Source organism: Pinus tabuliformis, chromosome 3_2 (genome assembly GCF_031772625.1).
Source record: "Pinus tabuliformis cultivar Carrire ecotype Pingquan chromosome 3_2, CPIR1, whole genome shotgun sequence".
Lineage (NCBI taxonomy): Eukaryota > Viridiplantae > Streptophyta > Pinopsida > Pinales > Pinaceae > Pinus > Pinus tabuliformis.
The window spans coordinates 1,117,355,115-1,117,377,727 of NC_142302.1; the positions used below are offsets into that span (position 1 = coordinate 1,117,355,115).

General features: G+C 40.8%; 1 protein-coding gene across 1 annotated transcript in view; it reads left to right on the plus strand.

Annotated features, from left to right (window-relative positions):
• The window catches only part of LOC149184584 (OVARIAN TUMOR DOMAIN-containing deubiquitinating enzyme 2-like), a 75,457-nt gene that overhangs the window by 45,507 nt on the left and 7,337 nt on the right, over nt 1-22,613 (plus strand). Inside the window, exon 3 of the mRNA XM_089417621.1 lies at nt 11,443-11,551. Coding sequence (XP_089273747.1) covers nt 11,443-11,551 — 109 coding nt within the window. The remainder of the gene's footprint in view (nt 1-11,442; nt 11,552-22,613) is intronic.

Consider the following 22,613-nt stretch of genomic DNA (forward strand, 5'->3'; position numbering starts at 1 on the left):
TAGCTGCTTCTTGCATTCATGGATTCGAACTTCCACACCCGTCAAGAGAAGATCACCCACATATAGAAGAATAATCACAGGCTCACCTTGTACCACCTTGATTTAGAGATTCAGATCAACAAAACTCTTTGTGAAGTCCAATCTTTGTAGGTATGCATCCATTCTAGCATACCATGCCCTTGGTGTTTAATTAAGACCATATAATGCCTTATTCAACTTGCAAACATAAGCCTTGTTACCCACCATTTTATGGGTGATATCCCTCGGAGAATTTATTTTTCTCCAAGATGGTCCTTGGCCGGCAGCCAATAGCCCCTTGTAGCCACCAGCGAGCTCATTGTGCCATTTCTTTGCCACCTGAGCCAGCCATGTGATCCCTCACCCATTTGCCATGATCGTATGTTTGAAAATGGGCCTCCCGAACCTAAAGGTATGCCTTGTCATTTGGTAATTAAGTATTGTAGTTTACTTATCATGGACACTTCTGGGCATGTATTAATGAGGGGATTCGACAGAAAGCATGGGCTAGGTCTGCGCTCTTGTCCCCTAGACCCCTTTTGGATATTAATCTTGGATTCTAGTCCTGTGGGATTTTTTTACTGACCATTTGGCTTTACGGATGGTATTTCACGGGAAACTCTGATTTTGGTTGCGTGGTCCTGGTCCCTTATCCACATATATTACCCCCTTTCCACTCATTATTACCCCATTCATCATTTCTCCCAAGTGGGTCCACATAGGGTTAGCTCAGCCCTTCCCCTTGCCCACACCTTGGGTCAGACCTAGAATGATGCCCCAGAGGTTGATGCAGCTAAAAAGAAAGATAAAAATATATTTGGACACTTTCAACAGGAAAATGTACCACAAAATGCAAAAGATGGTCGGGACAAACACATTTAGCACGTGGGAAAAAGCCAATACACGAGCTCTACTCCATCATCATGGCCATCACCCTGGTTCTTACAGGTTCTATGAGCCTCCATCATATAGGAACCCATGATTGTCCCAACCCTTGGTGGGCAATGAATCACCCTACCTTAAAAGGGGGTATTCACTGCTATATCTTATGTATCATGCTCTTACCCCTTGAGCCCCGAGCAGTTAATCAAAGAAAATCATAAAAAGACAAAAGGAATATAAAGAAGGGTGGAAAAATCAAGGTCGGGGTACCTCATGTACCACGATTGCTCCCTCTTATACATTATAAACCCAAGTGTGGGCTTCCCTTTTATGAGCTACCCTTGTATCCCAACATGTAGCCCAAGGTTGCCCCGTCTCATCCCCTACTTCATTCACCTATCTGTCACATGCCACCATCTTTTAAAGGACGTACCTTGAACATATTATCCCCTTTAGAAGTAGAAACCACCTAATAGGATACTTGGTTAACCCCATTTGGAGTTTAGGAGACATTGGCACATCCCGAAGCCCATTATGGAAGGGCAGGCCATTATGAAATCCCCACCTGTGGTCCATGGTTGGTAAGCTCATTTAATCGATTTCTCTAATGACTTGTTGTTTTGGAAGGCTAAGGGACACATTGGACCTTATGCAGGATTGCAGATGGTCTCCATCTTGGGTTTGGTCTCCCTATACGAGTTCCTAATCCTCTATAGGGCTGCATTGGCACATGTAGGGTGTGTGTTGAGAGCCACGATTCTCCACATTAGTAAACAATACTCCATGGATTCCCGAGGATGTTCAGAGATTGCTCGAGATTCACCTATTGGATGAGGAAGATGCACTTGGTTCACCTTTGCCCAACCAGCCCCACAGATGTACCATACACTTGGCAGATGATCCAACACTTGCATGAGGATGTGGCATCACCTACACCATAATCCTAGCCCTTGTAGACAATCTACAGGCATCTTCGATTTGTTTGGAGACCCATGAGGACACTTGTGTGCCTCCACGCCATTTGGAGCACCACATGTTATTACAAGGGGCCAACCCCTTGTCCACTGCTTTTGAGGGTCCTACTCTTCATTGTGGCGCTCATGGACCTCATTAAGCCTCTTAGAGGGCCCTATGACATGTATTAATCATCATTTGACCTCTTAAGAGGCATATTCCTTCATTTGAGAGCTAGTTTGGTGGACTTGTCACCAAAAGTTAGAATATTAGCACATTATTTTATTTTTGGGGCTTATGTAGGCCAAGGAGACTAATTCGAACTCCTCATTAGTGTATAAATACAAGTGAGGTGAGTTTATTTTCTCATCTTCACTTTGGATGGGATCTCTTTTCTCTCTTGAGAATTTCACACTTTTTCTTAGAGGATAAATTGAAGCTTTATGGATGAATTTTTATGTGTGGATTTGGTCTATCTTATCTTGAAGCTTCTTTCTTGTCAAATTGTGGACGGTTGGATATATTTTATTACATGTAAGTACATGCTTTTAATGTTATTCTTGTTTACTTTGTCATATACATTGGACTGGGATTTTCGCTATTTTTAGGGCTAATTGCTGCATGCATTTACTGCTTAAATTGTGGAATTTTGTCTCTATTATAGCATCTCTCAATGTATGGGCCATGTAATGTGAATGAAATCTCCTAGGGGTAATTCTATCAACGAATTGATCTTGATAAGCCATCACCTTTTGCACATCGAAGTATAAAAGCTGCAAGATTGCTTCTCTTTGACCTAGAAGGCTAGCGAAGTAGTCTTGAGGCCTCCTTGACCAAGAACCAAAGGTCCTCACTCATATTCAACATAGACTCCATTCTCCCAAGACTAAGGCACTGATCTACCAAGAGGTGGTCACCTAAAATCATATCTTTTCACCTTTTTCCAGGTCTAGCCAAGTTGGGTCACCTAGGGCATCATTTTCCCGGCAAACTACCCATCCAAAAATTTTGATCTCTTAGGGTCTCCTGTGTGGTGTTTCCTCAAGACCTCCTCCAAATTTGAGGCCATTCTGACGGTGGAGTTGTGAGAAAAGCCAAGCCCTAGCTTCAGGATCAAACTTTGCCCTAACATCCCCAAAGGCTAGTACCTTATTGGATCAATTCAAACCTTTAAGTGGATATTCTTTCTTTGATCCATTTCCATACCTTGTCCAGGTTAGGGATAATCATTGGTTTCCATACTCTTCTCCCCTACCCTAGACTGGGTCCACTTGGTCCCGTGTGGTCTCGTTCCTTTGAAAAAACAATTCTTCAAGAACCATCCGAGATAACATTTTCAATAAGGATTTTAGGGATTGAGAAATTCCTTCACAAGTCATATCCCATAAACCTAACCCTCAAATCCTCCCTTCCTTTCCCTAGAAGACATTGTACCTTGCTTAGAAAGCAAGCAAGCTCTATCTTTCTAACTCTTCTAGGAAATGGATTATTTGGGTCACTCCACATCCTTTCATTGACTTATCCTTCATTGGTGACTCCATAATATACCGGGTCTCCTCCCATCGGTGAAAGTCCGTAAATAGAAGGGAGCCTTAGCTGAGGTGACAGTGGGCTAAGTCTCCATTTGTTGCCCTTGGCCTAGAATTTTCCCTTTAGGGATCCCCCTTAGGTCCCCTGCTAGTTTGAGCAGTAACATTTTGGCGTTGTTGCTGGGGACACGAAATGTGTGTTTGGTTCCCCATATGACATATTGACATAACATTATTGGCGACTCCATTGGAAGAGCGAAGCCCTTGTTCTTCATTGGATTCCAAAGCAATTTCATTCACCCTGGCGACTCCCATGTCATTACGGACACAACAACATGTTGACCACATATATTCCCACCATAGATATGACAGGGACCCCAAGATATCCTTCATCGAAATCCATGAAGAATATGCCAATGTTTGATGGGGATCCACATTCTACAACCAACCACGTGGTAAGGTTCATAAGGTACCTTTCAAAGCAAAATATAACTCAACCTTGTGATCAAATGGAATTGTTTGTCCTATCCATTGCCCCAAGTACCGGTTGGCTTGAGGCATGTAAACCTAAAAGCATTCCTTCTCTTCCAATGTTGACTACGCACTTGTTGTTGGATGAAGGGACGAGTTTCCAATCTCATGAAGACATATCCCAAATGTTAGATATGGCCCTTCGAGAGGAGGAAGTTATTGAATATGGTTTTATGCTTGAGGAAGAGCCTCTTATTGATGCATACTTTAATGATGGTGCCAAAGGAGAGACTCATGAATTGGAAAGCATGTTCTCTAAGGATAATGAGGAAGATCTCAACCTCAAGAGCCCTCAAACATTGCAAGAATGGATGATGGAATATGAAAAGTCTTGCAGGAAACTGATGGCCACATATAACTCCCAAGAGATTTTCTCCCACTATTGTGAGCAATCGGAAAGGCTTCGTAACACGAAGAGTGAATATAAAGAGAGTCCTATCGATGACCTTCTTCTTGAGGCATTTTATCAAAATCATGTAGTAAATACCTTGGAGATCATTCTTCGAGAACAAATGAAGGAGGAAAAGTCCTCCCTATCTAAAGAAGAGAATGAATGGCATCCTAACCAACTCTGCGCTGCTACTGACTCTGCACTGTGCCAACTGCATTGCTGCCGACTCTGCACTGTGCTCCCCAGCATCTAACATACAACTAGACTCTACATCTATCAGTCTTGCATCTGATTGCATCAAATGCCACTGATCCATCCTGCTACTGAAACACTGTGGGCTCCTGTAGCAAGGTTCTGATTCAAGAGGTGGACCTCCTTAAGAATCTTGCCCATCTGTAGCACTCTGAGGCTACAGCATGAAGTCACCCCACTTGACTCCTGGGGGTATGTCAACAAACATGGCAAAGTCCTCGTCCACCCTGGAGGAAAACCTATCGATCTTTGTTGATGTTGCCTGTTGGTCTTGCTTCTCCTCCTTGTCCTTCGTCCTGAGAGGGCACTGGGTGCTGTAGTGGCCAAGCTCACTACATCTGAAGCACTTGACCTTCGACAAGTCCTTCTTCTTCTTTCGGTGCTCCCCTTGTCCTTGACCGAGACCCTTCGATGCGAGGGCCACATTCTCCTCCTCCTTCAGTTACTTCGACCCGTTGCTGCTGACACTGATGGAGCTCTTCACTAAGTCTCGCCTCAACTCCTCTTGCTGCAAATCGGCCCACATCCTGTCCCACTTTGGCAAGGTTTCTTTGCCCAAAATGCTTTGGACGAATACCTGCCACTCCTCGGAGACACTGTTGAGTGCCAATCGTACTAGCTTTGTGGCTTGAGGTGCTGCTCCAACAGCTGAAAGCTGATCCTGGATCTTCTGAATCTTGGTGAGGTAGGGGTCTATGCGTTCCCCGTTCTGCATCCTAGTGCATCTATGGATGCCCAACTGGCTATCCAAATAGCAAGAAAATTTGAACAAAATACTGAAGTGAATTACCCTTCTCCACATGCAATCTCTGGTTGGACTTTCCCAATCAAAAACTCGGCCTTCTGGAGCACCGCATTAGCCTCTGCGCTGCATTGTGTAGCTGGTTGGATGAGTTGCTTCATACTGGGCTCTGATGAAGTTGTTCTGCCTCTGGATGCTGAGAAAATCGTCTCTCCGGCTCTCTGGGACTCCTTCCTGGCCTCTGGAACTGAGAACAATTTTTCTTCTCTCCAAATCGAATTGCCTGACTAAAGCTACTGCGCTGCCCCTTAGTGCTGTCTCTTTGGGATAATTCGGCTCACTTGCTGCTGCCTCCCCGGATCTGGAAAATCTTTCCTCCGGATCACTGTCTCTGCCCCTCACTCACTGCTTCGATCTCACTAGTTCTCTCTTTGGCAACTGACTGCTGCTACTCTAGAAATCGATCTACTCATGAAATCGAACTTCTCAAGTATATTCTCTAAGTGCCCGTCGACTTCTTCTTATAATCCTCTATTGAGATTCCAACGACTAAGATTAGATCTTAATCGATGGCTAGGATTAACTTGAAGTCGATCCGTGTGAGTTTCTTGAACATTCACACCTTGATTTAATTAATTATGATTAATTAACCATATTCCCTAAGTTTAGACTTAAGAAACATTCAAAAACTGGCTAATTATCTAATTAAGTCAGTGTTCCATGGGGACTCGCCCCCCCCAGGGGTCTAGTTTCCTAGCTCCCTCGCGCTCCGGGGACTTGGGGACGAGAAGGGGTCGTTTCCCCACGCTCCCAAAAAACAGGGTACGCAGGGGGACGTGCCAGGGGGTCGTTTCCTTGTGCTGAGGGGTCATTTCCGAAAAGGGGGTCGTGAGGGGTTGTGGGGGGTCGAGGGGGGATGTGGGGGGTCGAGGGGCCCGATTTTTTAAAATAAACTTTTGTTTATAATTAAAATTTAACATTAGTTTTAATACTTTAGGGTTTCAATTCGTTTTTTTATAAATTTAATTCATTATTCGCCCTGGCCCCTCACTCCATTCACAAGACGTTCCTAGTTCCTCTGCAACAGAGAGGAATTGGTCCACATATAGCTTCATCCACTCTATCAAGAGGAACAAGCTTACCTCTAAAAGAGCGGAGAAGTTAGTTGCTGTGCACAATGCCCTACGTCTTGAGCATAGGAAGACACATGAGTATTTGAAGGGACCAACAACATGATATATGTTGATCCAGAGAATGATGCATAGATAGATATGGAGGAGAGACTTGATGGGAGACAGATGGGGTTGGTTGGTGTGCCACTTAGCATGTTTGAGAATGCTAGTGATTCAAATTCAGATGGTGATATGGTTGATCCTGATTTATTCATGCAGCAGCTGGATGCAGAGACTAGCAGGGCATTACCTTGAGGCTTGAGCAAAATTATGCTCGTTTATCTTTTGATATGTTGATGTTCTTATGTTATTCTGACTCTATAAAACTTTGACTCTTGATGTATCAGACTTGACTTTAGTTTTTTATAGTTCTATAAAATTTTGACTCTTGATGTATGATGTATCAGACTTGACTTTTATAATTTTATGTCAATATTCACTGTTCAGTATTCAATGTTCATAGTAGGAAGTGGAACATCAATATGGTTTAAACTTTAATCATAATGTATGATGTATGATTATAAATTAGAATTTTAAATTTATATGATATTAGATAATGATATTCATATCAATGATCATGCTTTGCAGCTTTTCAATTCAAACCCAATTGTCATAGTGGACTCAATTTATAAATTATATTTTATATTTATAAGTTTTTAAGACCCTGACGTCCCCCCACATTTCCTAAAAATTGGTGGGGAGCTTTTGCATAGGCCGCTCCTGCGTATCCTCGCTCCCTCGCCCCCTCGTCCCGGAACCTTGGTGGAACATTGAATTAAGTCATTTCTAGGCAGAATTTCTAGAAACGATTTCTGGGTTTTGGAGATCTCACCTGTATTCTAGCCTCTCCACAAAATCTCATGGCTAGAACACATCCGATGCTACAAAAACTAACACAACAAACCACACATTTCAAAACTTAAGTTTGTCTCCAAAAAAGCTTGGTCAGTAGTGACTTCTCATTTATTAACATTTCATAGAAAACCCTACAAGATGCACAAGCAAAAAGCCCTTTACAATTTGAATCTTTTTTATTTATATAAAAGGAAGGAAGGGGGGAATGTATGAACTTGAGACACATGTGTGACTGTTCATTTCCCCTGCTTGCCTATTGTTTATCTCTATCACTTGATAGTTTTATTCCTCTACGAGGGATTTTATTCCCTTTGACATTCCACTTTGCTGTTACCCTTACCATTTGGGCTGTTTGAACTTCCCTCTATAAGATGACCGTCCATCTGACTGGATGAAGCTTATTGTCTTTCCTTTCTGAACTTTCTCACAAAGGTCATCCATGCCTCAAAAACTGAGCAAATAAAGGTATGCAGCTGAAGAGCAACTTTTTACGATGTGATACTTTGGCTTATATCCTTTTCTCATGTTTCTCAATGTTTGACAGTATGGTCTTAATTAATGTTATGTGCCTAGCTAGAGCCTCAATGAACTTGTGGGCAGCTAATTCATCAATTTCAGGGAGAGGAATACAACCCTCCATCTCTTTTGACACTTATGCTCGAGGAAAGAGTTTACTACTGGGTCCAAAAGATGGGAGGTGGCAGTCCTTCGCTATCTTTTCTATGAGCTGCTGTATCTTAGCAGAGCTCTTCACCTCCTAAGCAATTCCTTGAAGAACCCATGAGATCTGTACTTCCATTGTTCGAGGTCAAACTCCATTTAATGTAAAACCCGTGAATAGGAACTTTAGGGGGAATTTCTGCTGGTGCAACCTACCAATGTTTCACCTTGTCAAAATGTAGGTCAGCTTGTTGATACTTTAGCTCCCCTACTTGGACATTTTCCTTGACTTTTTCTATGTCCAACCCAAGAGTCTGTAGATGTTGTGATTTCTTGTAGAATTCTCTCTGCACTATGTTCAATTCATTTTGCACTTTGAAAGCATATTCAATGAATTAAGGAATTTGATAGTTGGCTTTATAATTTTCCAGTGTTCTTTTTTCTCCTCCAGCTATATGTTCTGCTTTGCACTCTACTTTTTATATTATGCTTTGAACATTTTCCACATTGATTGGTGTTATCTCCTTAGGATCTGCTAGTATGACAATCACTTGCTATTGACCTACAATTAATCTTCCCTAAGGGCTTCTCTTCCTTTTCCTGTTTCTCTTGGTGGTCAGATACAGGTTCCTCCAAAACATTAGCAAAACCAAAAGAGCATACAAAATTAACTTAGACAATTAAATTGGTTTAAAACTACTAAATTTCCTTTAAACCTTTTGAATGAGACAAGTTTGTGGGTTTTTATAGGATATTGACCTTGATTTGAGTTGCATGTTGAATTAACCAGGATGCATTCTTCAGTCTTGAATGCAAATTCCTAACAGAGGTTTGAACTTGGAGAATAAGGCTTGCGTGCAATGTCATATTCCCCTAAATGTTCGAACTGAAATTTAGAGGTCTGTTGCTTTGAGTGTTACTTAATAAGGATGAATTGTCAGATCACAATAATTACTCATCAAACCAAAATTGTGTCATTTGTCATTACAAATCATTCTCTGGGGTTTTTTTGTCACTCAAGTTCGAAGAGTGATGATTTAAGAATATGGCATCAGTAAGTCATGTTTGAAGGCATACATACAAGTACAAATCTCTTACACACTTAAGATATGACAAATTGACTTTATTAAATTTTTACTTGTGCGAACAGTTTGACATGATGGGAGAATAGTTTGTAAATCAGGGCCAGTGAAGAAAATTGGGATCCCTTATCACTATTATAGTAAAAGCAGGTCCCATTCGAAGACGGGGGTTTTAGCTAGCAATTGGGGTATGAGTTTGCTTGGTGAGGGTCCAATTTAGAAATTGGAAATGATTTCAAAATCGGGACTATGTGAGATTAACTTTGTGCATGAAAAGCTCACTCACTATTGAATACTTAAAATGGTTTCGCATGTGCAAATGAAGATCCTTGCAAGAAAGGAAGCCAATTGAGAAATTAGGACCAATCATTGAATTAGGCAAGAGTTAAAGTTCTTTAGTGACAAGAGAAGCAAATCGAACAAGGGCAAGAGTCCATACAATCCATATAGTATGAATTGTAATGGTAGGGTCTGACATGGGAATCAGGGTTGATTCCCAAATCAGGTGAAACCAACAGTATCTTAGTGAAAAAGAAGACCAATTTCAAGATTGGGTTTGATTGAGAAACTGGGACCTATAAAGGTTCCAATTTTTGAAATAAGGAAGAAAAGTTCAAAGGAAAGAATATATATCCAATCAAATCAAAAGGGAACAAAGTTGAACAAAAGGGAAGAAAAAATGTATGAGGGGTTCGATTTAGGGATTGGGGCTGATTACAAAATTGGGACCCCTTCACACTAAAGTTAGTGTAAGAAGTCTCTGATTTGGCCATTAGGAATGGTTTACCAATCGGGGCGATGAAGATTTGAGGCAATAAAGAAAATGAAACCAAAGGAGAAGAATTAGAAGCTCAAACAAAAAAAAGGTGAATTAAAACCCAATTCGAAAATCAGGCCAATATCTAAATTGGAAAGATGACAAAGCAGCCAAAAGTTAAAGGAGGCTTGATATGAAGATCAGGCTCAATTTGGAAATTGAGGTCTATGAGAGTTTGAATAGGCAAGAAAATTAGGTAAAGAAACTCAATGAAGGGAAGAAATGAAGGCTGAAATAGGAAGAATACTCAAGAAAGTCAAAAGCAAGTAGCATAACCAAAATGGCTATTTAATTTAACAATGTAACACAACCATGCAATAACGAATCGATGTCAATGTATAAAATTAAAGAAGCATATCTAGATCAGTAAAAGTTAAGGTGGGGCCCCAAGTTTTGCTCAAAACTTAGGGGGGTTGTTGTGGGCACAACAGGCTGAAGAAGAAACTTGAAGCATTTTATCTCTCCAAAGTTTTCAACACTGAATATCCTCTACTCAATCTGGATTTTGTGGTTGGGATTAGGCTAGAAGATGGCCAGAGTATATTTCTCTGAGCTAAGTGTAGGATGTGATCATTTCTACATCCTGTGGACTTTAAAGGTGAGGATAGCATTAGATGGCTCCCTTCTTCAAAATGTTGAAAGCTGTAATCTTTGTCTTTGCAAGGATGACCTGGAGACTATGGTTATAACTTATCACAGAATGAACTCAAAGCATCCAACTGTTTTTGGACTTGCAACAATTAATGTAGAATTTGACATAGAGATCATAAGCCCATAAATTGGTCATGCAGTCAAAAGATGATGTCTCATCAAAGGATACATGGTAAAGGTTTACAGTTAGATATAATGAATTTCTTGGGAGTTGTCACACGTGATTCACCCCATTCTATTCCAACTTATAAATTAAAAGTAGACAGGCTAAGCTTAACACTATTCGTGCCTCAAAAACCTAACCTAGATAAATATGAAACTCTAGATATCAGAATTTTTGTTAATACTTATTATATATTATTGTTCAAACTTATAACAAGTTTGCTGGAGAATCGATATGGAGTAGCTCAACCGAGTGAGTGTGATATTTATTTCTTTTGTTTAAGGTATCTTCACGAGTAGGTTATGACTATTAAAGGTTAATGATTTTTGCTATTAAATTTGAATGGGTTGTTATTGAAGTTTTTTATGAATATAATCTATATAAAATAAAATAAATATAAATGAATAAATAGTAATCATAATTATAGTTAATTAATGATTAGTTATTGAAGAGGCATGTTTCTAAAGGACATGATCATTCATTCAAAGGGCACCTGCCTAGGTATATAAGCGGGCCCTCATTGTAACATTCAATCATCCTTTTACATTCATTTTATTAATAAAAAATATTATTTACAATACATTGTGTAGTTTACATTTTAAAGTACAACAAGCTACAGTTTTGTTGCTACAAAGTTACATTGTTGTTAGATTGTCATGTCTTTGTGCAACCTAATTGTGTATTGCATATGACTTCATGACTTGTCCCTTCATGAGCTGTACTAATCTAGCTGTCAATTATAGGTAATTGTCACAGCAGTTGGAAGTGATACTGCGCATTATAATGAAGCATTCTTGGGAAAGCCAAATAAAGAGTATTGTGCATGGATACTGGATCCTGAAAAATGGGGTGGTATGTGATTCGTGTAGATATGGATATTTCTCATCTCTATCTCATTTTTTGCAATACTTGGGGTCATTTTAATCAGGTGTTTTTATATAAAGTCTAATTGTTATTTACATTCTTTACATAACTTCTAAACTTTGTGACGTTCTCGTTTTGTAATGATTTGATTAATTGCATATTGTTTACCACTCTATTTCTAGTAGTTTACAGAAAAATACAAGACTACTTATTAAGAATGGTGTCTAAATTTTTTTGTCATAAGTTCCTGTTTCCCCAGCAAGATGGTTAGAATGAAAAGAAGATTCAGAGGCGACATTTGGAAGAAGTGAATATGCCTCTTTGCCTGTTTATTCCACTTTTCTATGTCTGAACTAATAGGAGTCACAATTTGGAGAGTGATACCATGGTTGGACATTTAGATCACTCTATATTAAAAATGGCACAATTCTCTTGTTTACGAAGGAAGAAAATATATTGATGTCCATGGAGCATAAAAATTTGGTTGGAGAATGAGGTCTTTCTCTATTTGATATTCCTTTTAGCAAACAAACTGATCCGTGATGCATCCTCTAGGTGCTGGATATCTAGTTTTCTGCATCAAGTTATTGGTAGAGTAGTTCCTTGACTGCCCAAAATGTGCTCAATCTTTACTTGTCTGTGTTGAAGAATGTAATTAGTGTTGGTCTTCATAATTGTACTTGAGTCATGATGTAATCTATTTGTTAAAATAATTTATTATTATTATTAATTTGACTTATTAAAGCATGGGTTTCATGCTTGGGTCAATGGTCTGTAGGTCAAAGCACACATTGAGTGCCCTAGGAATTTTTGAGTCAAATTTATTATGTAAACCTTTCTTGGGATCATTTATTTTGGTCATGATGAACCCTCCATCCATCAAGTCGTCAAGTCGGCCTCAAAAGCTCTTAAATTGACCCTATCTACAAGGCGGCTTATCAACTATTCATGTTGATTCAATTATAGACAGAAACAACAAAAATACCCATGTAAACTCATCCCAATTGGAGGATGTTCGGATGGATTATAGAACAACGAAGTTACATGACCAAAGTTACTTACAACTAAGTTACAGGACCAAAGTTACCTACAGTTGCAGGTCGAGGTATGCTACAGAATGAAGGCTAATGTTGCAGGTCGAAGTTGCCATTGCAGAACGAAGGCTAATGTTGCAGGTCGAGGATGAAGGCTACTATTGCAGAACAAAAAGCACTGTAACCCTATTTGGTTAGTTTGATCGATAGAGGGGTAAAGTCAATGGTCTTGGTTATCTCTTCTTGATTTGAATCTACTGAAGGAAAAGTTCTTGATTGGGTTTTCCCCTCCATAGGGGTTTTGCGCTAGCTGAGTGCCCACATTTAGTGTCTCCTTGTTTTAATGGCTTTGATAGCTTTTTGATGAACAAAGAAATAATAGCTATAAAAAGAAGAAGAAGAGCTTAATTAAGAAGTCACAAGCATCTATCGAAAGGAAAGAGAAATCAATATAATAAAGATCCGATCTCATTACCCTATATTTCTCAACAGTCTGATCCTAATTCATACCACTATTGGCCTAGTGGACTTATCTTTCTTATTTGAAGTTTCAGCTCTACCCAGAATCCTGTGCATTTTGCTAGAAATCTATTCCTTTTGGGCATCTTGTTTGCTACTTGTTATCCACCAAAAAGAGGGTAACACCTAGGAGAAATTTTTTCTCCTTTTTGGACAGCCAGCCGGCTGCCCTATATGATTGGCACATATCATGATGCTAGGATCCTACACCTATTGATCTAGTCAGATTTCTCTCCCATCAGGCAATAATTCTTGAAGGAAAGTTGGTCATCCATCGGTAGGTACTTTAATCATTTTTATAATCATGTGCTTTCATTTAATGTTACGGGCATACTAATATAGATCAAGGGAAAACTAGATAATTGACCGATCTTGATTGTATTCTTGTTCCCCTACTTGACCTGGGAGATTAGTCTTTGACTCTAGTCCAGGAGGATCTCCTCTGGGGCCTTGGGGTTTTTACGAAGGGCACTACTAGGGAAGAATTGATTGATGTAGTGTGTCCAAGGTAATGCATACTTATCACTTTCCATCTTGCCCTCTTATCCATCTCCATCTTCTGGTTGGTGGTCCTTGGTCATTGGGTTTGACACCCTTCATCCACATCTTTGAATTTGGGCCCAAAAATTGAGTCCAGGGGGTTGATGTATCTAAAAGAAAGATAAAAGCATAGAAAGCCACAATGAAAGAAAAATGTAAAATGCAAAAGATGGCTGGAACATTATTTAGCGCATAGGCAAAAGCGTAACATGATCTCTACTCTCCTCATTAGCCATCGCCTAGTTCCTTAAGAATTTAATGCTTTATCCAAAGGAAGGAGATCTTGAAAGATCCAATCCCAATGAGCAATAAATTGCCTTATCTTAAAGGGGTATTGGAAAAATTCAAAAATCAATCTTAGGCTCCTAAGCTATCCACCTAATAAAGATAAATCATAAAGAAGTAGAAGGCACACCAAAGGGGTGGACAGAGCAGGTCGAGGAAAATAGTAACTCATGCCAAAACGATTTCTCCTTCTTGCATCTATGCACTTAGGATGTTGGACCCCCATTAACTCGTCACATGGCTATGGCACCTACCTTGAAGTCTTTCCCACTTCACAACCATAACTATCATACATACCTATGGATTGATGGGCTAACTTGGGACATGTCACTCCCTTTGGAGGCTGCAAAAACCTAATAGGTTTATTGACATAATTATCTCAAATATAAGTGAGGTAACTTGTTTACATGTCCTGATCTAATTAGGCATTTGAAGGTGAGTTTTGTGTGGAGTATTCTTGTGCCCCTAACATTAGATATCGTCCACTATAATGCTCTAATGGTTATTGTTTCTAATGATTATTGACTTCACTTGATCTTGAGAGGTTTTTGTCCAGTGGTATTAGTATAATAACAAGGACCCTTTGAGAGATGAGCTTGCTCCTTTTCTGCAACATTTAAGAGGCCATTTTACTCCATCTAGAGCAATTTTGACCTTGATGAGGTAGCGCCGCCCCCTGCCTTCCAGAGACGAGTGTTGGGATATGAGATGCTTCCCCATGGTACTTCACTCATGAGTATCCTAGATGTTGAAACACTGAACCTATAAGGTTGTACACTAAATTTATTGATGACGTGCCTAGATGGACCCAAGACACCCCTAGGCCGGCCTTGACACTATTTGATTTGCGTTGCTTGTTTTGAAGCCCAGATGATGGTTGGTTATCCATGAGGTGATATGGAAGAGCTTGCACATCGCCTTTGGAGTCGAACGCTTGAGTACAATGGTGCCACATAATTCCTTTTGCCCCTAGAAGGGTGACATAGGGTGCAATTGGGATGACATCATGGTTTTGGAGGTATACCCATGTATTTTGATCTTTCCTTGGAGTATGGGGCACTCGTGATCCTTTTGTCACTTGCTTGTGGCATATTGAGCATTCATGGAGGATGACGTCATAATGGGTTGTTTTGACATTTATTGTTATATTTTTGAGCTATATTGATGTTGGCTTGTGACCTCGCACTTTTTGAACACTTGAGCAAACTTGTTTCGGGGCTTTGCTTGTAAAATTATGAATAAGGTCTTGTTATACCTCATATAAATCAAGGTAGCCTTATTTCATTTTTGCACTCGCTCATCACTCTGTTCTCTCTAAAGAGTGCCAATTAGTCTTCTTGTTTCTACTTGGGCAAAATGTGATTTTTTGCGGTGCGAGTTTCTCTTGGAGATGGTTTCCTAGGATTGATTGAAGTGTTTCTCTTCGGAAATTTTGTAAGATTACCACATATCTTCTATATTTTGCATATTGAATTTATGTAGTATGGTTTCTAATTTTGTTGTGATATAATTGCTAAATCTATCTTGAAATCTTGCTCCTTTATGATATGTGAAATTGTTTTGGGAAACCTTTTAGAGAACCGTGTTACCGACCAAAAGTGGGTGACCCCTAGGAGGAAATTTTCTCCTATTCATCTCTTCCAGTCAACAAACCTTGAGAGCCACCTTATAGCCGATGTGATGTGCCATTCATATCTCCGTCCCCTGCATCAATCATATGCCCCCTCGCCCATTTGTCAAGATTGCATGTTGGAAGGTGGGCTTTTGGTCAAAAGGTACTATATTCATTTTGTATATGAGTGTTTATGCTTGTTTGTATTTTGGGAATTTGGCATGAATTGTGGGGTGACTTGGAAGAGAGAAGGGTCTTAAGTTTTAACTGTAGTCTTGTTCCCTCACCTTAGATGGGGGCTTAATTTTCTATCCTAGTCTTGCGGGACCGCCCTAATGGCCTATCGATTTAGAAAGGGGTACTACTTGGGAATCCATGATTGAAATAATGTGTCCCATCTTTCCCTTTTCCATACTTATGTTGATTTAGGGTAGCATCGGATGTGCTCTAGCCACTAAATTTGGTGGAGAGATTGGGGCACATAAGATCTCCAATAACCAGAAAGGGTTTGGGCAGATTCTAAACAGATCAGGAGATATTAAAATAATTAATATTTTTAATGGAGTCCCTAAGTCTAAACTTAGGGAAAATAAAATATTAATGTGTATTAATATAAATCTGTGTTAGAATGGTCCAAAAGACATGGATCAAGCTAGATCTAATCTTAGCTATTGATTAGGGGCTTAATCTTGGCCGTTGAGATGTCAACAGGAAAAGTATAAGAGGAGGCTTGTAGGGCACTTGGAGAACACACTGAGGGAGATTAGTCAGTTCAATTTCTGGAGTGGGGTTTGTTGAGAAATTGAACCAGTGGTCTGGAGAGCAGTCAGGGGCAGCAAGTACGGAACAGAGAGACAGGAGATCAGTGCAGAGGCAGAAGTAGAGCCAAAGGAAGCCATGTAGAGGCAGCAGAGACTGCGCAGAGCCAGAAGGGCCTGCGTCATCCACGCAGAGGCTGTAGGAGTGACGTAGAAGGCTAGAGAGGTTGCGCAGAGCCTCAGTAGGCTGACGCAGAGGTCAGTAGGGCCTACGCTAGATCAGAAGAACTGCTAGAAATTTGTCTATTTGTGGGTAAGCCAGTTTGGCACCTTGTTGTATTAGAAAATTGCTGAATAATAAAATCCTCCCTTGCTGCACCAATTTTCCCACATTGGGTTTTTCCAGGGACATTAGTCCAAAATAACTGTGTCAATGTGTGCATATGTTTGTCTCTGTATTACAGTGTGATATCTGCAGCAATATTTATTTTAATGTTTGTAGAAGTAATTTCATGAATAACTTGTGATGAAATAAGTAGGATAAGTAAATCAATCGTTGCAGTGATAGAATTTTCACATGGTATCAGAGCAAGTAATTAGAGATAGAAAGGGAAAATCAGTTATGAGTCGAGACCACGATGCAGAGGCATCCACCTCAGGGGACTCTCGTAGATTTTCAGAAGATTTCACAAGAGAGAGAGATTTCGATTTCTCTATGTTGGCTTCCAGGTTGGAAGAAGAAGTGGCGTGCATGACTAGTGCTACATCATCAGAAGTATGGCATATAGACAGTGGAGCCTCGTGGTATATGACGGGAATCAGGGAGTGTTTCTTAGAATATTGAGAAGGGAAGATGAAATTTCAGATCACCATGGGGAACAAGGCAAAGTGTACTCTAGTAGGAAAGGGTACCATAGTTTTTCAGATAGAATTGGGAGAGCGGTTTCGTGCCACAAATGTACTGCATGTACCAGGATTGGGGATGAACTTACTTTCCGTGTCACAACTACAAGGCAAGGGCTATGACGTCTACTTCATCAAGGAAAAGGTATGCGTCAAACACCCAAGCTGGAAAAAGAAAGTGTAGATCGGGATCAAAAGTAATCGGTTGTATAGACTACAACTAGAATCTCCAATGGCACTAATAGGCAGTCATGGGGACAAAGACTTGAATGAACTATGGCACAGAAGGATGGGTCACTTGCACCATGGAGCTTTGAGAATTCTCAGGAGCACTGTAACAAGAGTTTCGGATCTGAGTACGAAACGAGATGATGTATGCAGGGGATGCGCTCTAGGAAAGTATGCCAAGGCGGCATTTCCTAGGAGTAACCACAGGGCCAAGAGTGTACTAGGATTGATACGCTCAGATATCTGTGGACCTATGGCTGTCAAAGCTCTCAGTGGTGCCAAGTATTTCCTTACCTTCATTGATGACCACTCGAGGAAAACTTGGATCTATTTTCTGAAAACCAAGGATGAGGTTTTTTGTCGATTCAAAGAATTCAAGGGTCTAGTGGAGAATCTAACAGGTAAGAAAATAAAAGTCTTGCGCTCAGATAATGGTGGAGAGTATGTCGATAAGGACTTCACCGATTATTGCGCCAAGGAGGGCATCAGAAGAGAGTGGACCATTCCCTACAATCCAGAGCAGAATGGGGTGGTAGAAAGGAAAAACAGGACTATTGTAGAGGCAGCTAGGGCCATGCTGTATGATCAAGACATGCCAAAATTCCTGTGGGTGGAAGCATGCAACACAGCTGTCTACATTCAGAACAAGACTCCTCATCGGGCATTGGGCAAGATTACTCCTGAGAAATTCTTCACTGGGAAGACACCTAAAGTCAGTCATTTCAGGGTATTTGGGAGTTTGGCATATTGTCGCATACCCGAAGAAAAGAGGAAGAAGCTGGATCAGACTGTAGAAAAGGGGTATCTGGCAGGATATAGCGAGAACGCCAAGGCATACAGGATCTATCTTCCAAGGAGCAGGAAGGTAGTAGTATGACGAGATGTAAAGTTCATGGAGGTCAGAGGCTTTAGAATATCTCGCGAAATTCCTTCAAAGGAGTAGTCGAAAGAGGATCCGTTAGTCATGCTTCTTCAACCAACGGAAGTGAAGAATCCTTCCTCAGGACAGGAAGATTCTTAGGATGAGGAAGATGAGTGAACAAAAGAACTTGTTGGTAGAGGAAGAACCAGCAGGGAACTTCGTCAGATTCTGCGTGATGCAGAGAACTTCATCGGAGAGCCAAGGAACAGTAAAAGGGAGCGAAAACAACCAGACAAGTATCAGGCGTTAGTAGCTCAGGATGGAGAGCCTGCCAGCTTCAAGGAGGCAGCTCAACATCAGGTCTGGCTAGATGCGATGGTGGAGTATAACTCCATAATGGTAAACGATGTCTGGGAGGTGTTGTCAAGGCCTCAAGATAGATCTGTGGTAGGTTCGAGATGGATTTACAAGATCAAATATGCTGCGGACGACAGTATTGAAAAATAAAAGGCTAGGTTTGTGGCTAAGGGGTATGCTCAAAAGGAAGGGATTGATTATGAGGAAACCTTCGCCTCCGTAGCCAGGTATACATCTATTAGGACCGTGATATCTCTTGCAGCCCAGATGGGATGGGAGATCCATCAGATGGATGTCAAGACTCAAGACAACATTTCTGAACGGGGTAATAGAAGAAGAAGTATACGTTGAACAACCAGAGGGCTTTGAAACTCATGAGAAGAAGTCTCATGTATGCAGACTGAAGAAAGCCTTGTATGGGCTGAAGCAGGCACCAAGAGCATGGTATGGTCAAATAGATGGCTACTTGCAGAAGATGGGGTTTGTCAAGAGTGACGTGGATCCGAATCTCTACTATCTGGTCATAGAGAGCGAGCCACTTATCTTAGTATTATATGTGGATGATCTCTTCCTAATAGGATCATCCAGACTAATTGAAGACTGCAAGAACAATCTAGCCACATAATTCGATATGAAGGATCTGAGACGAATGCACTATTTCCTAGGGTTGGAAGTTTGGCAGCAGAAAGGAGAAATCTTCCTTGGGCAAGGAAGGTATGCTACAGAAATCCTGAAAAGATTCAGGATGGGAGACTGTAGACCTATGGCTACACCAATGATCACCAACTAGAAGAAGATTGATGCATCAGAAGACAAGGATATCGATCCCACCCTATACTGACAGCTCATAGGGTCCTTGATGTATCTAGTCAATACCAGGCTAGATATTTGCTATGCTGTCAACACCCTCAGTCAGTTCATGGTGGAACCAAAGAGGGCTCACTGGGCAGCAGCCAAGCACGTTCTTAGGTATTTACAGGGAACAATTGATTATGGGCTCTTGTACAACAAGGGGAAGGATATCAAGTTGAGTGGATTTACTGATGCAGATTGGGCAGGAAGTTCAGTGGATCGGAAAAGTACCTTTGGGTATTGTTTCAACATTGGATCAGGAATGACCTCCTGGTGTAGTAGGAAACATAGGTCCGTGGCTCTGAGCTCGTCTGAGGGAGAATATATGGCAGCAAGCAAAACTTCGTGTGAGGCCATATGGCTTAGAAAACTGGTGATAAACCTATTCAGAAGAAATATGGAGGCAACCAGGATCATGTGTGATAATCGGAGTTGCATTAAACTCTCTGAGAATCCAGTGTTCCATGATAGGTCGAAGTATATTGAGCTACACTCCTACAAGGGAACAAGTGGCAGATATCCTCACCAAGGCCCTTGGAAAGTCAAAATTTGACTACTTCAGGGAAAAGATGGGGATGGTAAAGAACCCCTTTCAGAAGTAGTGTGTTAGCAACACAAATGAAGAGGGAGTTGCAGTGCAGATGCAGTGTTGAGAGAAAGGACCAACAGTAGCACAAATGCGGAGGGAGTTGCAGTGCGGATGTAGTGTTGGAGAAAGGACCAGCAGCAGCACGGATAGAGAGGGAATTGTCGTACAGATGCAACAGTGGCAGTATCAGAGTCATGGGGAGCAGTACAAGAGGCAGTAGTGTAGGGGATGTTGGGTAGGAAGGCCTAGCATCAGCACGGGTACTGATGCCGGATGATCAGAGTAATACTCAGTGAGGAGTATTGGTAGAACACAGTCCTCGTTAAGAGGGAATGTTGATTTAGGGTAGCATTGGATGTGCTCTAGCCACGAAATTTGGTGGAGAGGTTGGGGCACATAAGATCTCCAATACCTAGAAAGGGTTTGGGCAGATTTTAAACAGATCAGGAGATATTAAAATAATTAATATTTTTAATGGAGTCCCTAAGTCTAAACTCAGGGAAAATAAAATATTAATGTGTATTAATATGAATATGTGTTAGAATGGTCCAAAAGACATGGATCAAGCCAGATCTAATCTTAGCCGTTGATTAGGGACTTAATCTTGGCCATTGAGATGTCAACAGGAAAAGTATAAGAGGAAGCTTGAGGGGCACTTGGAGAACACACTGAGGGAGACCAATCAATTCAATTTCTGGAGTGGGGTTCGCTGAGAAATTGAACCAATGGTCTAGAGAGCAGTTAGGAGGCAGCAAGTACGGAATAGAGAGACGGGAGATCAGCGCAGAAGAGGCAAACGCAGAGCTAGAGGAACCCACGCAGAGGCACCAGAGACTGCATAGAGCCAGAAGGGCCCGCGTCATCCACGCAGAGGTTGCAGGAGTGACGCAGAAGCACGAAGAGGTTGCGCAGAGCCTCAGTAGGTTGACGCAGAGGGTTTCAGGTTGACGCAGAGGGTTTCAGGCTGTAGTAGAGGTCAGTAGGGCCTACGCTGGGTTTAGAAAAGCGCTGGAAGTTTGTCTATCTGTGGGTAAGCCAGTTTGGCACCCTATTGTACAAGAAAATTGCTGAATAATAAAATACTCCCTTGCTACACCGGTTTTCCCACATTGGGTCTTTTCGGGGACATTAGTCCAAAATAATTGTGTCAATGTGTGCATATTTTTGTTTCTGTATTACGGTGTGATATCTGCAGTAGTATTTATATTAATGTTTGTTGAAGAAATTCCATTTCTGCTGTCAGAATGAGATAATCTTTATATCAAAATTGGACCTCTCGAAAAGAGGAATCCAATGCAATAATCATCTCCATCATATGAGCTGTCCTAAGGTGGAATTTGGCCCTAGTTGCCAATTTTAACATGCTTTAATTGCTTATTGTTGCAAAATCAAGGGCTTGAAAGGTGGGGACAATCTCTACACAGTGTAAAACTATACAGGGGCAACTTACACAATTGTTTTAAAGTGTTTTTTTGGCGTTTTATTCACAATTTTATTCTCTATCCAACATTCTTTGTTTTTCCTATAGAAACATGCTGAAACCTTCTGGAAAACCATTGGTTTCACATGCAATTTCTGCACATTTGTACTTTAAACAATTTAATAACGAACTCACCTCTCCTTCCCGATTCTCGTTATTCTTTGCTTGCTGGGGATTAATTGCGCAAAATTTGGGTTATTATCCTTCTGAACTTAACAGTATAAAATGTCTCCATTTTCGAGATTATCTTTCATACAGAAATTTGGCCCTGAGATGGTAGGATATGGTTTCTGTGCCACACACTGTTTACTGATATGTCATTTGTTGCCATTTTCATAAAATGGATCTAAAAGTTACAATTCAACCCCTGAGTCCTAGTTGAGGGTCATCTAACCCTTGACTTGGTTCACTGGGAAGATTTTTTTTTTTGGTGTGGTTCACGGACACTCTGGTCATTGGGTGGCCGCTATGCCCACGAAAATATCTGAGCTGATCAACCCTGAAGGGAATCAAGCCCCTGGACCAATAACTAGGCCTAACCCCAAGGGCTTCGGGGAGAATTGACCCTGTGACCTCCCAATCGGCAAGGTACTGATTTGACCGGTTGAGCGAACCCTTGGGGCTTGGTTAACTGGGAAGTTGTAAAGTAGATGGATGGATTTTGTCATTGCTTAGGGAATTAATGTTTTTAGTCATCTTATAACCTCATTGAGGGTAATAATTCTGTAAATGTATAGAAACTTAAAAAGAAACAAGAAAGATAAATTTTATTAATGTCCACAAGTGAACTAAATAGGTGAATGGGACTACAAAATATGAGTCACAATAGTACTAGCAATTGCCCCAGAAGGTGCAAAGAGACACCGGTAGGATTATTAAATTGTTATAATTTCAACGAAACATGTACATTTGATCCAACATTTTTAAATTTCAGCATCGAAATATTATCAGAGCCTTTCAAGGGGGAATGCAGCAACAATTAATAAAAAAATTTCAATTAAACTGCTCAAACTAGTTCCCCGAGTACATGA